This window comes from Myotis nattereri (assembly GCF_964212035.1).
Source record: "Myotis nattereri genome assembly, chromosome: 12".
Taxonomy (NCBI): Eukaryota; Metazoa; Chordata; class Mammalia; order Chiroptera; family Vespertilionidae; genus Myotis; species Myotis nattereri.
The window spans coordinates 42,243,764-42,260,395 of NC_138087.1; the positions used below are offsets into that span (position 1 = coordinate 42,243,764).

At 37.6% G+C, this 16,632-nt stretch overlaps 1 protein-coding gene across 5 annotated transcripts in view; it reads left to right on the forward strand.

Moving 5' to 3' along the window:
* Positions 1–16,632, forward strand: part of LOC308527660 (cytochrome P450 1A4-like) — a 55,889-nt gene that overhangs the window by 26,110 nt on the left and 13,147 nt on the right. For 3 of the 5 annotated variants that reach the window (XR_013996636.1, XR_013996637.1, XM_081103063.1), the window contains exon 6: positions 1,556–1,642. Coding sequence is in view for 3 of the 5 variants with exons in the window: in XM_081103063.1 (XP_080959189.1) it covers positions 1,556–1,642 (87 nt within the window). In the remaining 2 variants the exon portion in view is untranslated. Of the gene's footprint in view, positions 1–1,555; positions 1,643–4,244; positions 7,040–16,632 lie in introns of those variants that run through there. The other 2 variants (XM_081103061.1, XM_081103062.1) reach the window with 1 other exon arrangement.

Genomic DNA, 16,632 nt, shown 5'->3' on the forward strand with positions numbered 1-16,632 from the left:
CTGGCCAATTGACTCAGGAGGCCAGTGTTGCCACAGATAAATTAAACAGAGTTTCCGTTTACAGATATTTGGAAGCTTATTGAATCTCATACCACACTCTTTAGTGCACAAATGCATGCCAGTATAGATTAAGTAGATACGCTTTATTAAATAGGAATATGGACAAGCAAAGTTCTGGTAGTTTGAACTATTACCATTCTACACAATTAAAAAGAAAAATGCAGTTCTTGATGCTTTTCCTTTTCCCATCCTTAAACAGTGAGGGAGTGGGGATGTCTCTCACCTCAGGAAGCTGATGCAGTTATGGTTCTTGGCACAGCAGTAGGTAGTGCCTTCAGCCTAGAGCTGGACCCAATAGGCTTGCTCATACTTCTCACCTCACTTAGACATATTTTGCCGCTCAGTCTCCGGCAAGGGTGGACAACTGCAGGGGAGACTGCATGTCTGCTTCTCCAAGCTCAGGCCATTACTGATTATAGATGAAATGTACATTTCTACAGGTTGGTTCATCAGAAGAGAGAGCCCAGAAGTAGCTAAGCCAAATGTGTTTAGTATCTCCTCTCAAACTCGTCAAATTGAAATGTCACTGCTGCTCCTCTGGGGCAGAAGTGAGTGTTGGGGCCATCTAGGCAGTTAGTGAGTGCCATATGGAACCATACCATGATTTAATGCCATATGGAGATATACCATGATCCATGCGTAATTACAGAAGTATAAAGGACAAAAGTATACAGTTTGCATAACTGAGTATGGAACTAGAAAATAGATTATTCATCTAGAGACAACTTAGAGATCATCCTACACAAATAATACCATTTCACAGCTAGGAAATGAAATCATAGAGTCTATATGAGATTTGCCCAGTAGTTCCCTGTAAGCAGTGTTTAGAGTTCAGATTTCCTAGTTCCAATTCCATTGCTCCTTGGATTTTTTCTTTATTTATTAATAAAAGTCAAATCACATTGGACATGCAGAAAGTGCTTTGTAATTTCCTTTTAGTTCCCTGCTATAATTTTTAATTGATTTTTTTTTTTAGAGAGAGAGGAAGGTAGAAGTAGAGAGAGAAACATCCATGCAAGAGTGTATCATTCATCAGCTGCCTCCTACAGGTCCCCTACTGGGGGATTAAGCCCACAATACAGGCATGTGCCCTGACTGAGAATCGAACGAGCAACCTTTTGGTGCACAGGACAATGCCCAACCAACTAAGCCACACTAACCAGGGCTCCTGATATAATTTGATGTGTCTACATATGAGCAACTTTGTCATAGAAATATTGAGATAATTTTCCACTGAGATTTTAGCTCATAGCAATGCCTTAAATATGTTAAATGCTCAATATGTTTCACAAATACAAGAAAAAGAATAAATTACTAACTTGACAATAGGTGGAAGATGGAAGATGAAAGAATGAAGATTTATAAAGATTTCATATCATTATAGTTTTTAAAAAGACAATAAATATAGTCTGTTAATTGTGGGTAGCAGTTTAGGGGTGGGTCATTTGAACTACAGGATGTGCTGTAATGATAAGGATGTATTTTGCTTTCCCAGTACCACAGCAGACACTACTCTGAATGGCTATTTCATTCCCAAGAATACGTGCACCTTTATTAACATGTATCAAGTAAATCATGATGAGTAAGTCACCAAAATTATTTTTTTTTGGGGGGGGGGGGTTAAATTTGTTTGGCTGTTTGTTTGCTATTTATTAATCAGAAAAAGATACACATTCTTAGCCAAAGTTCATTACTTCTATTTCTCTTGAAATAAATGACAAGGAAATTCAGTTTTCTATTCTCACTGATAATAGGAAGGGTGATATGTTTTTTAAAATATATTTTTATTGATTTCAGAGAGGAAGGAAGGAGAGAGAGAGATATACATCAATGATGAGAGAGAATCATTAATCGGCTGCCTTCTGCATGCCACCCACTGGGGATCAAGCCTGCAACCCAGGCATGTGCACTGACTAGGAATTGAACCATGACCTCCTGGTTCATAGGTTGACGCTCAACCACTGAGCCACGCCAGCCCGGCAGGAAAGATGATATCTTAATACAAATTCATTCAGGGCAAATTCAATGTCAAAAGTGAGCTTTTTGGGGAGATGTGGGCCAAAGACTTTAAGGGCTCACCCTCTGCAAGGTTATGGCTAGCTGATGTTTGAAATGTAGCGTGAAATCCCCAATAGAATTAGAAGGACCAAGCAGGGATTTTTCCTTCTTTTGTTTGGTTTTCCTCTACCTCAGCACCTAGACCAATGCCTGGCACATAGTAGCCACTCAATAAATATTTGCAAGTAAAATACAGCTAGAGTCTCATCCATATTAGCCTTAAAAGGGAGAACATGGATGAAGATACCTCACCTGTTTTAAAAGAAGATGATGGTAGTGGTGTTAGCAGTGATGGGAATGATGATGATGGCATCTAATATCTATAGACCCTACTGTGTGTTGGGCACAAAACCTTTAAGTACCTCCTCTGAACCTCCACAATAACCCTCTGCATGGTGCTACCATGATCCCAATTTGACAACTGAAGAAACTCAATCCAGTGAAATGAATTGCCTAACGTCACACGTGCAGCAAGTAGCAGAAACAGGGCCCACATTCAGTGTGTATATCCTGATTAATGGAAATTGGATGCTCCATGTGGTTGGGGCTTACTGTCTCCAGTAAACTGGTAGAGATTGCATTCTTATGCACTCAGTGGGCGGTATACAGAGCACTCGGTACAACTTCTTTGTCTTCACCCAAGATTTCCTCTGACTGATGTCTCATGCTCCAGGCTATTTGGGAGAGAGGTTGATTACCATGTAGACCTAATAGCACATTCACGGCATAGGCTGTCCCACTGCAAAATCTATTGTCAGAAAGGTTGACACCTCCACTGTTCACATCCAGTGATCATGCTAAATAAAAATTAAGCATTTAAAAACCCACTACCAGAAAAATATAGTCAATGTAAATTTAATGGCATTTGTTCTCAGTTAGCACTATCCCAAGTGCCTGAAGTGTTCTAGTAGCCTAGGAACCTGTGATTATATTGAATATTGAGTAATGTTCAAACAAGCTGTGTTAACACAGGTGCTTATAAAGAAATATTGTTTGTATTGAGGCACTTATTGAACTAAATGAGTATGTGGTTGAAGACTGATGTCATGGGGAAATTATTCCTATTTAGCTTAAACAAAGCTCACAAACTTAGGCACCTACTGAGCAGTGGAAAACACTAACAATGAGAGAATCGCCCTTGTTGGAGCCGTGAGGAGCAGTTACCTGCTAAACCCTCATTCCGCTCAGTAAACTGAAGACAAGCAGGACCTTGTCCCAGCATTGTCAGCTCGTTCGATAAGACAGAACTTGGAAATGGAAATTTTCACGTGGAGTCTTCTGATGTTTAAATGTCCGCAGCAATGAATTATTTTTGAAAGATTATGAGAGCAAACAAAATTTACTGGAGGACTGAGTACGACTTGTAGGTCTTCAGGGCTATGACCTTTGGCGCAGAAAAAAAACAAATGTTTTGCTAGAAAGAGAATGACATCAATACACAAAAAGGTCCGGTTCTTGGTAAAGTCAAGTGGGTCCCTGATGTATGGCTGAGGGTGTGTTAGGAAACGTACTAGCAGGAGTTGTCATAGACAAGGCAGATATGGTGCCTGAGACAAGAGTGGGGGAGAAGAGAGCACCAGATGCACAGCAGTTGGGGACTCTGGGCAACCCTCAGTCAGAGCTGCTGGCAGGTGACCTGGCTGCTCTGTGATGATGGGCGAAGGCCTTTTCCTAAACCTATTGGTACCAGAGTGAGAGGTACCACCTAAAACAAAGGAGATTGAATATTTATTCCTTGTTATTTATACCCAAATTTTGGAATATTCAGATGAGAATTTTGTAGAATTCTTCATTAAAAAAATTGAAATAAATTTCCAAGTATTTTATTCACTATTTAATGAAGCAGAAGTCATTTTAATATAAATTAGGAAAAATTGTATTAATTCTTTAAGGTAACTAAACTTCTCAATAAATTTAAAGAGTATATATACATAAATTCATAATAATGATATACCTCTATAATTATATATATGTACCTATATGTACATATGTATGAATATTTACACTATTCCAAACATAAATAAAACATTTTATGCAAAACAAAGTTATTGTGGGGAAGTTGGCAAGAATGGCAAAATGATAAAACGATTCCTTTATAAAATGTAACTTTTGTCTATTTTATACAGAACTATCTGGGATAATCCCAATGTATTTAGTCCTGAGAGATTTCTAAATGAAAACAGGGAACTGAATAAGAGTCTTGTGGACAAGGTCCTGATATTTGGAATGGGAATCCGGAAGTGTCTGGGGGAAGACGTTGCTCGGAATGAGGTATTCCTTTTCATCACCATGGTTCTGCAACAGCTCAAGCTGAACAAATGCCCCAGGGCCGAGCTGGACTTGACGCCCACGTATGGCTTGGCCATGAAGCCCAAACCGTACCAGCTCCAAGCAGAGCCCCGCTCCGCTGATAGTGCATCTTAGATTCTCAGACTGGTGGCGGCTTTCTGATGCAAGTCAGAAATATTATGTGATTCATATTCATTTAATAAGCAATTTAAAGGTTGCACCCTATGCTTTGCTATTAGTTCAGTTCTTTTTTTCTATCATCATAATATAGGAAGTCTTTTTTAAAGTGTGGTGTAGCCTCAGTTCTAATATGAGAGATCAAGTCTCCTAAGGTTATTTTAAGATAATAATAAAGTGTGATGTCACTCAGGAATTTTAAACCTATGTCTCATGTGATGGTGTCCCAGGGGCCACTGTGAACAAGAAAGGAAGGAAAAAATGAGTGGTGGATTGGACAAGGAGGTTAGGAGGACCTGTCTTCCTTCCTTTACACCAGCTTCAAATAGACGGGTATGTTTTCATTAGTTTTAAATGTAAGGTTCACAATAAGAACAAGGTTCTGATGTTACATATGTCTTTTCCCAGTGGTCTAGGGAAAAGGTGCTGAAGGGGTCCAGAAAAAGGAGCTAGAGTGGCCTAGAAGAGCAGAGAACATTTTGTGGTGGGGATAGATGAGCTGAGCTAATTTTATTTTTTTTTAATATATTTTTATTGATTTCAGGAAGGAAGGGAAAGAGAGAGAGAGAGAGAGAGAGAGAGAGAGAGAGAGAGAGAGAGAGAGAGAGAGAAATATCAATGATGAGAGAGAATCATTGATTGGCTGCCTCCTGCATGTCCCACACTTGGGATTGAGCCCACAACCCAGGCATTTGCCCTGACTGGGAACCATGACCTCCTGGTTCATAGGTTGACACTCAACCACTGAGCCATGCCGGCTAGAAGAGCTGAGCTAGCTTTAGAGAGGTGGAAAAAAGGTCATAAGAAGTCATTTATTCAAAATCCATTTTTATATCAGCTCTTATGTTTTCTGTATTAAGAATTTAACATCAGAGCAAACTGATGTTTTTATAATGCTATCCATTTTTTTGTTTTTTTTTGCTACCTACTAAATACATGTGTGTATTAGTGTGCTAGAGCTGCTATAACAAAATACCACAGTGTGAGTGGCTTCAACACAGAAACTTATTTTCTCACAGTCCTAGAGGTCTTGGCAGGGTTGCTTTCTCTCAAGGCCTCTCTTCTTTTGTAGATGGCCACCTTTTCATCATGTCCTCACATGGCCTTTCTCTGTGTGCAAACACCCCTTGTGTCTGTCCTTTATCTTATAAGGACAACAGTCATACTATATTAGAGCCTCCTCCTACGGCCTCATTTGAACTTATCTCTTTAAAGACCTTACATTCAAATACAATTTCATTCTGAGGTACTGAGGGTTGGTATTTCAACATATGAATTCTGGGCGGGGAGAGGGGCACAATGAACCCACAATAACATGAAAGAAAAGATAGCAATTACTTACAAATACCTTTCAGTGTAGTTACCCAGCTTATGTGTGTGCTTCTTTAATTAAAAATGTTAACGAACTAAGGCATATAAGGAGCAGAAGCAGTGAAAACCAGAGTAAAGCTGTAAGGGGATTTGCATGCTAAAGGACTTTAGAAACCCGGCTGGTGTCTGATTAAATGGGAGGCCCTTAGGGCGGGATCGCCTCTAGATAATGACCCTGCTGACCGGATTGCTGCAATAGAAGCACAGTCAAACAATTCAGAGACATGGAGGATTACAGTCGGGACTTAGTCTTTCTTTTCAAATATAAATAAACTCAGCATTATCCTTGGGAATAAACAAATTGGGTTGCTTGTCTCTTTTTTTGTGAAAGCTTTTGAAATTATTTATATTGTCGTCATGACAGTGTGTCAAATAGAAACTATTTTGCCTTTTTTTCTGAAAGAAACTGTCAAATCTTCTGTTTACTCAACAATAATGGGATGACCAGAACACTACAAGAATCTTCAGTTTATCTGGTTATTTTCTTTAAAGAATTGTATTTTTCTAACTTCTTTTTTTAACAGCAAGCATATATGATCGAGTACTTTTATTTTAACACACTGTATTGTAAAATGCTAATTTTCACTTTTACTATGCTGCTGAGGCATAATTAAATGGTGTACTACTGGGCTTTTTGTACAATTCATAAGTTTGCTTTATATGTCTTTTTAGAAACATGGACAAGAATAAAATAGGAAAAGTGTAAAAGCAAAGTAGGAATGACTTTTTTTGTCATTTAATATAGAAAGACAAATTATTTTTAATTATATGTGTTTGCTTATCCTGAAGTGATAATTTATGAAATATAATCAGGAGTAATGCAGTGTACCAAAATATTATATCAAAATAATTTCTATTGCCCTGGCCAGTTTGGCTCAGTGGACAGAGCGTCGGCCTGCGGACTGAGTGGTCCTGGGTTCAATTCCAGCTGGGGGCACGTGCCTGGGTTGCGGGCTCGATCCCCAGTGGGGGGGCGTGCAGGAGGAAGCCGATCGATGATTCTCTCTCATCATTGATGTTTCTGCCTCTCTCTCCCTCTTTCTTCCTCTCTAAAATCAATAAAGAAATATATTTAAAAAAATAATTTCTATTAACATAAACACTTTAAATTATCAGCTGGAAATGACACAAAAATGCACTGTGACTATAGAGCTGTTGATAATATGTGGATATGTGCACCAGTGATAAAGCAAGATGAATAAAGTCCTTAAAGTCATTGTATATGAAGTCCAAAAACTGAACAGAGGTATAGGAATTAGATAGCTTGCTACACACAAGTGTATATGGCTACTTATTACTCAGTGTCCTCCTTGTAGCTACAGTTCCCTGGGGCTCTTGGTTACATCCGACAGACAAGACCAGCCTAGAGAATTACCGGATGAATGATGCAAATGAGGGGCTCTTCAAAAAAGAAAACTTGCACCAAAATTTATAAAAGCATTTATATATTCCCACATTGCAGTTCTCTAACTGCTTTCCTGCTAAACCTATGATGCAGGTGTGCTATCAATCCGCATGAGAGAATAAGAAATCATAACCATTTTTGAGAGGCAGAAGAGGTCTTTGGGGATTTTACTATCTACATAATTATTAATTAGACTATAAAATCTACAGGTATTCCAGGCCTCCACAGGGGTGGATACACAATATGATTTTTTGGATTCACACGCACTTTCCCAGAAAATCTAAGATTCATAGTTTAAACAAACAAAAAATCTGTGTATACTGTGAATTAGAAATAGCTGAACAAGAGCTGTTTTATGGCTTAACAAGATATAGAAACAAATTCCCTGAGAGGAATACACCATTGGCTTTCTCTTTAGATATGAATGAAATGCAGGATTCAGGCAACTGATTCTCTATGACACATTTTTAACATTGAGAAAACCTAAATAAATAAACATCATAGAAGTTGATAGGTCTCCTTCCACCCTTCATCATGTTGTTTACAAAGGACAGTTTACCATTTACTTGAATTCAGTATGACGATCAAGCCCCACCAACAGTAAACTCCACACATGTACACAACACTGTTGCCTTTATCTGCTAACCTTATGGACAGAAACATGTTACATGAACGAATTTTCCAGCTAAGTGAGATGATTGAGTTCCAACACGCTCATATTAATGGATCTTAAGAAAAGTATTTCTGAGTTGCTGATGTTTCCAAATGCCTTTGCTAAACATAATTTTATCTTTCTCGGGCTTTATTGTGACATTTATTTCTAAATTTACTACCAGGGCTGTCCTCCTTGATGGACCCTTGACCGCACCCTCCATCCCTGCCCCAGTGCCTGGTTTCACTCATTATGTTAATGTGAACATCCCTACTCCCTGCGAGCTCCACAAACGCAGGGCCAAGTCTGTTCGGCTTCCCCAGTATCTCCAGTCCCCAGTACTGTGTCAGGCATATAGCAGAAAATCCATAAATGTTTGTCCAGTAAATGTGGAAATGAATTCATGATTAAATGAATGGATCTAGTGGGAGGGCAGGAAAATCTTTGCAAAAGCAAGTGTCTGAGATTTTCTAGTATGGGTAGTATGTGTGGCATCTCTGCTTATATTTTGACTTTTACCTTGTTACCTACATCTCAGGTTGAAAATTTGTCCCATCTTCTCATACTTCTTTAAACTGTAACTCCAGGTCTCAAATCAGCCCTTCATTCTGTTTTTTTTTCTTAACGAACATTTTGATGGCACCAGATTCCAGCTAGAAATTGGCCCCCTAACTCTCTCCCCAGGACCACTGCTCAAGTGTGCCCTAGGCACTTAGTAAATTTTCCAAGGGCAACATCTCAACTGTGTCCCAAAAGTCACTGCCTCTCCCAGTTTGACCTCTTCATCTTGCCAACACACACAGCAGCTGACCTTGTCATTGGCTCACCAGGAACATTTGTCGTCCAATGGCAGCTGTCACTTCTGGCCACTCTGATGGAGAGAAGGGATTCCCGCTTTCACCCTGTAATGTTTACACCCAAGGATGGGTTTCAGGGATTTACCTATTTTTCAATCGTGTAACTGAGAGTAGTAATTTTGAAGAAGGCTTGCTTGAAGGTTTAGGCATATTGAAAAGGAACACACACACACACACACACACACACACACACACACACACCAGAAAATAATGTCCTGTCATTTCCTGCCTGGCCCACACTGTCCCAGGACCTCATCCACTCCCTGTGAACAGGTGTGGTTCCTCCATCCTGTACCCACAGCACTGTTCCAGTCCCCACTAGAACTGTTCACTCCAACGTTTGCAAACTCTGAGGCTAGTAAAACAAAGAAACCTTCTCACAGTCCTAGAGAGATGTTGTTTAGCTTCTGACCCTTGCCCCGGATATAACTCCTGGGTCTTCACTTCCTACCGTAGGATTCAACTTTACTAAGGATGACAAAAGTAAAAACTTTAACTTCATTCAGGGCTAATCTTAGGACCTAATGGGGGAAAAGCCTGATCTTGTAATATAACAGATATTCATTGTTGTTTTCCAAAATCTGGGCTATTTATCCTTCTTTATCTTCCCTGTGTTATGCTAAAATTAGAGAAACAAGCATTCATCTTGATTTGTTGCAGTTCTCTCAAGGTACTGCTGTTTCACTGCCAAAGACAAAAGCCATAAAGTCTTTGAATATTTTCTGTGCGTCAGGCAATGTAGTACGTATTTTGAAATGATTAATTTTGACACAAACCATGGACTAGGGATGAATATCTTTTTATAGAAAAGGAGGCCCAGAAAGATAAATAATATAGCCAAGATCACTCTGCTGAAAAGAATTTAATCTAGGATGAAAATCTCTATCGAACTCAATTCAGAGCTTGTATAGTTTCCATGATGGCAGTGGCTTCAGAGTATATTCCTTAATTCAAAGGAAATTTGTATGGCATCTGAACATGTAAAATTGTTCTCCTAGTTGAAGTAAGGATGAAGAGTTTAGAAGTTTGCCTCTTTGTCTGCCCCCCTCCCTACCCCCCGCCCGCACCAGAAATCTAAAGGTGATATATATCAATCAGCAGGATGGATCTATGAAATCAGCTACCTTTATAAGAAGTAATTGAAATATGTTCCCTTCAGGAAATCAATTTCAGATATATTAAATACCTAAATGAGAAAAACTAAACATTGAAATGTTTAGAAGAAAATGTTTAGAACAGTAAGAAAAGATTTTTAAGCAAAATACAGAACATAACAATTCACAAGAAAAATCTTAATCCATTTTACTGCATTGAAATTTAAAATTTCTGCTCAATAAAAGGCTCAATAAACAAAAGTAAAAACAACCCATGGAATAGGAAAGAATATTGGCAAAACCTGTAACAGAAAACAAAGTAGTATCCAGAATTAAAAAGAATTTATTCAAATCAATATGAAAAAGATAATCAGCAGTTCCCCTCTTCAAAACAGGCAAAGTTTATGGACAGGCAGAAACATGAAGAGCCAACAAACATGAAATGTTACCCACCTTAGTAATAACGTACGTATTAAATCAAACTAAAATACCGTTTCACACATAGGAAACTGGTAACATTTTAAAAGTCTGACAATACAAATGCTGGTGAGTATTTGGAGAAATGAGAATATGCACTCTTGTTTGCAGTGTAAGTGGTAAAACCAATATAAAATTTGGAAATTTTTAATAAACCATTTGGAAATTTTTATTAAACTTGAAGATGCACATTCATAAGAAAGCACACATTGTCCACTATAGCTTTTGTGGTGTTATTTTTGGAATACTAAAAAATTGGAGACAACTGAATGTTCATAAACAACATACTAGATAAATGTAATTATGTTGTAGTCATATAATGGAATGTTCTACACTAGTATAAACAAATATACTAGTGTAACATGAATTTACATGGCTAAAACTCCAAATCACGTTCAGCAAAAAAAGAGTGCCTCATAGGAATGCATGTGCTGAAGACATTATTTATATAAATATTTTTAATAAATGAAAAGTACTGCTGTGGATACATGCATATATGTATATATGTGTATACCAGTATATATGTATATACATACATATGTATAGTCACAGAATAAACACATACATGGGACTAACAAACACAAAATTCGTTATTCTGTGAATCATACATGTATGCTTTCAATGATTATGTTCAAATAGATACTTTTCAAAAGTAGACATACAGAAAGCCAAGAGACATATGAAAACATGCCCAAAGTCACTAATCATCCGAGAAATGCAAATCGAAATGACAATGAGGTACCATCTCACACCTGTCAGAATGGCTATCATCAACAAATTAACAAACAAGTGCTGCGGAGGATGTGGAGAAAAGGAACACTCGTGCACTGCTGGTGGGAATGCAGACTGGTGCAGCCACTGTGGAGAATTGTATGGAGTTTCCTCAAAAACTTAAAAATGGAACTGCCATTTGACCTGGTAATCCCACTTCTAGGAATATATCCCAAGAAAACAGAAACACCAATCAGAAAGGATATATGCACCCCTATGTTCATAGCAGCACAATTCACCATAGCTAAGATCTGGAAACAGCCTAAGTGCCCATAAGCAGATGAATGGATTAGAAAACTGTGGTACATCTACATGATGGAATACTACGCTGATGTAAAAAGAAAGAACTCTTATGATTCGAAACAACATGGATGGACTTGGAGAGCATTATGCTAAGTGAATAATATTATCAGAGAAAGATAAATATCACATGATCTCACTAATTTGTGGAATGTAATGAACAACATAGACTGATGAACAAAAATAGATTCAGAGGCAGAGAAGAATGGAACAGACAGTCAAACTTCACAGGGAAGGCAGGTGTGGGGGGGAGGGAAGGGTAAGAGATCAACCAAAGGACTTGTATTCATGCATATAAGCATAACCAATGGACACAGACACTGGGCGGGGGGAGGGGGGAGGGTAAGGGCATGTGCTGGGGGGTGGGGGTGGCTGGGGAGAGGTCAATGGGGGAAAAAGGAGACATATGTAATACTATATGTAATGCTTTAAACAATAAAGAATTTATATATATATGCTGACATGAAAAGTATGTTATATGTAAATAGAATGCTGACCAAAAATTATTTTTTAAAAATTTCAGTTTAGGTTTATGCTCTAACTATAGCATTGCATTCATTTGAGCTTATAAATTCCTTCTTCTTCTGTGAACTCATATAAAAGATGAAGAAAAGTTTAAGGATGGCAAGAATCATAAAATTCAGGGGTTTGGTCTAGAGAGAAGTGAATCTTCAACTAGACAAACTGAGTTAAAACATGAGGTATGTGAGTTCTGAGTTATTGAAATTAAAACAAAAGCTGACAACTGAGAACAAGGAAAGAGAAAAAAACTGTATAAAATGTTAAAAGTCTGGGACTATTCATTGATTGGTTAAGAAGCTCTACACACCTCCATAACACAATTTCATTTTTAATGAATGTTTTAAGGTGCCTACTATAAGCCAGGACTTTAGATGCCAAACATAAAAAAATGACTAAAATATGACTTCTAACTTTAGAAGCTCTTTAAAGGTAGAGGCAAATTATGATGTGTGTGTGTGTGTGTGTGTGTGTGTGTGTACATAATATGCAATTTTCTCTGTTTGTGAAACGTCTTTAACAGGTTGAATGCTTTTTTTGGAGCAAGTATATATTTGTGTAGTTCTGCCAATACCTCTTTGCACAGCTGGTCGCTCTGCTAAGGAGTTTTTATACTCTGACTCTTCTGAGCCTGCTTGGCCTGTTTTGTATAATTTTCTAGCATTCCATACTTACTGGGCTTCACTGGGTTTCAGGTCTCCTACTGTTATGCCTGACCTTTTGACTTTCAGTGGTCTGGAATTCCCAAGGGGTTTTGCCATCTCAGAGGAGGTGAGAGCAGAGCAGTTTAGAAATTCAGCACCTTGGGAAGAGAGTTTGACACCCTCGGAGGATAGAAGGTTTCAGCAGTGCCTACTTAGCTTCTTCAGTGTCTGGAATGGGAAGTCATTCAACATGTGCTCAGATGACTCATTCCCACTGAAAATATTTATTGGTAATCCACTTCATCGGGCTTCTGTGGGCAATGGAACAGTATCGTGTATAAAGGCTTTTCCAAAGTTTAAGTTGCTTTGGGCGGTGAAGTGGTTTTACAAGATGATCTCTTTTTAGTTAATATTTTTACTCTACTTATTGCAGCAAATTGGGAAAGGAAGTCAAGTACATGAAAACTCTTTGGAACAAGAGCAATAATGGCTTTTGGTTTTGAAATAAGAATCAAAGGTGGTGTTTTTCCCAGGCTATTGGGCAAGATAAATATGAGCCCAATTATTTTAGATATGAAAAGCTGCTGTTTGCTTTTTAGTTAAAAAATTGTATAAATCTTCCCTCCATTTAAAGAAAGTTAACTTGCTCACTTCTCCTTCCCACTGCTTTCTGTTCTATCCTACAAACAAAAGTTTGTCAGGGAACTTTTTATTAAAATATACATACAGAAAAGTGCACAAAACAGAAGTTTAAAATGACGAATTTTTACAAACTGAACACCATCAACATCCCATAACCCACCCTCCGCCCATCTTTTCGTGACCACTTTCCGTCTCCAATCTCTGTGCCCCAGAGATGACTGTTTTCCTGACCTCCGATGCCATAGTTTGGTCTGCCTGTTTTGAATTTTAAATAAGGAAATGAAACAGTATGTGCACTTTTGTGCTTGACTTCTTTTGTAACACATTGTGCTTGTAAGATTTATCCACATTCTATCTGCAAGATCGATCCACATTGTGCATAATTATATTTCACCCATTCTCATTGCGCTGCTATGAACATTCCAGTGCCCATTTTTTGGTGAATGTATGTCCATCTTTCTGTTCGCCATGTAAATGTCAGATTGGAATTGCTGGGTCATGAAACATTCACATGTTTAACTTTAGACCTTCCAACTGGTTTTTCAGCATGGCTGTACCAACTGATTGTTTCACAAGCAAGGTAAAAGGGTTCTCTTGTTTTTTCACATCCTTTTCAACAGCTGGTATTTTCTGTGTTATTTTTTGCATTTTTGTTTTAGCCGCTGTGATGGCAAACATGCCCTCATTAAAGAGACAGATGGTCAGAAACATCCCTGGCCTATTACCTTAAGTGAACTTGGTTTTGGCAATGTTACTTAGCTCATTCTCTCTTAATGAAATGAATCTAGGACAAGACTGCGTGTATTCGTCCACCGAAGTCCTTCAAAAGTGGATGATCTCCCAACCCTCTGCTCCCGCCCCTCAAATGCTACAAATGATCTTACCTCACAGTTACCATGGCCTCCTGAGAAAGCAGTTTTTGCCAAGACAATCTTTTTCTAATTTCCTTGGGAAGATACTCTATAGAATTAATAAAAACCATTTTTGCCTTCAAAATATATCCCAGTTATTACAATGTCTATGTTTTGTTCATAGTTTAGGGATGATCTAGAAGTGGTTATTTATATCTGTCTTGTGTGGTGTGTGTCTGTTATTTTTTTTTTTATTTTCAGAATTCAATTTTTCATTACAACAGCTGAGATTAAAAAACAGGATGTTCTCTCTATTATCACATTTCTAGAATTCCTTCTTGGTCAAAAGTGTAAGTCTCTTGACCCTTCCAAACTTTTGTCTTTCTGAGGAGAAAAGAAAATCCTGGGGAGAACACTTTGAAATCTTATTTATTATTTTCCATTGCTTTTGTGTTTCATTTGCTCTATTTCACTCTATGTATTTTTCAACTAATACTATCTGTTATTTATTTATTTATTTATTTATTTATAAAGAATTGGAGTAATATTAGCAAGGTATTACTGGCAATAAAAAATCTTAAGTTTTAATAGTAAAATTCTTCCAATTTTTTATTGAGAAAGTTTGAAATTCCTCTTTCAGCTGTTATGAACTCCAAAAGCGGATTTTATATACAATGATCCTTTAATAACTAGTCTCTAAGAAAAATAGAACCTTTTCTACACTTAATTTATAGACACAGTTGAATTTATAACTTCATTTTGTCTATAGTATCTTTTGCCATGCAAATATATGTAATTTTTAAGCTGCCAAATATAGTGTTTTCCTTTATGGTTTTGAAATTCCTGTCATACTTAGGAAAGTCCCACCCTGGATTTCTATTAATAGCCCCTTACATTTTCTTCCATTATCCTACCTAATAAAAGGGTAATATGCAAATTGTCCCCTCTACTAGGAGTTAGTTCGACTGAGAGTTCGACCTGGAGTACGACCAACCACTTTAGGCCCCTCCCCCCAGATGGCCTGGCCTGGCCCGATTGGCCCTGATCAGGGCCAGCCAACTGGACCAACCCATGCACGAATTCATGCACTGGGCCTCTAGTTTTTCTTATAAAAAAATGATAGAGATCCAATTCTGTTTGCTTCCAGATGGATAATCAATCATATCAACACTTTATTAAACTAACCACTTTTTTTTACTAAGTTAGATTACCCCTCCCCCCCATGTAATGATCTTTCTGTGGGTGCTCAACCATATGTAACTAATTATTTATCTAGTTCTGTGCCAATATCATACACTTTTGACTACAGTGACTTTTTTGTTATCTATTTGGAAGTCTCCTACTTAGCCTTCTTAATTGTTCTTATTCAATGTTCACAAATTTTTGGCTATTCTTAGAGATTCTTAACATTCCAGAATCACTTTATACACTTCATTTGGGTTTCATAACTTAGCTTTTATGTCTTGTACTAATCTTGCTATATTTTGTTCTCAGAATTGTATTGTTTTATCTCTATTATAGACAGATATGTCCTTTACACTTTAGTTTCAAATTTATTATTATTAGGGTAGAGGAAAAGCTATTGATTTTCAGAAGGTGTCCAGTCAGAGTTAATCTTAGGATTTTTCAGGAGCTACTGGGAAGGGATACTCACCATTTCTCCTATTTCCATTTGGTTTAGGTAGATCTTATTTTTATTTTTTTTATTAAATTAGGTGGATATGGAAATTTGAATTTGATTCTCTAAGCTGATACTGATGCTGGGAATCTCCAGAAAAATGCCAGGTTACACTCTGCTACTATCATGAGAAAAAAATTAATGTAGAATTGAACCTAAAAGAGTGCTTAAATGTTATCAAAGATGTGTAGGCTGAAGCTGAGATTGCTTCATTTAAGAGTTGAGTTTTAAGAGATACTAATACGCCAAAACCGGTTTGGCTCAATGGATAGAGCGTCGGCCTGCGGACTGAAGGGTCCCAGGTTCGATTCCGGTCAAGGGCATGTGCCTGGGTTGCGGGCACGTCCCCAGTGGGAGATGTGCAGGAGGCAGCTGATCGATGTTTCTAACTCTCTCTCTCTCTCCCTTCCTCTCTGTAAAAAAATCAATAAAATATATTTTAAAAAAAAAGAGATACTAATACAATAAAAAATAGGAGGAGTCTAAGTACAAAATTGTACATATAAAGTAATCCAGTTCTGTGAAATGATGATGAGGCATACCTATGTTTTATTGCCTGTACAATATAAATTTGTAGAATTTAGAAATTCACTTGACAATCACAATTTTATTCAAGAAAATTTTGTTAATTAAAAACCAACACTAATTATAATATCAATAGCATAATTATGCTCTTTCACTTAAAGAAAACATTGCCTGAACCCACTATGGTGTTTTTGAGGTTTCTTTTTCTATCCATCTTGTTTATTCAGCTGACTTATGTTTTTTTTCATTATTGGCTTCCTAG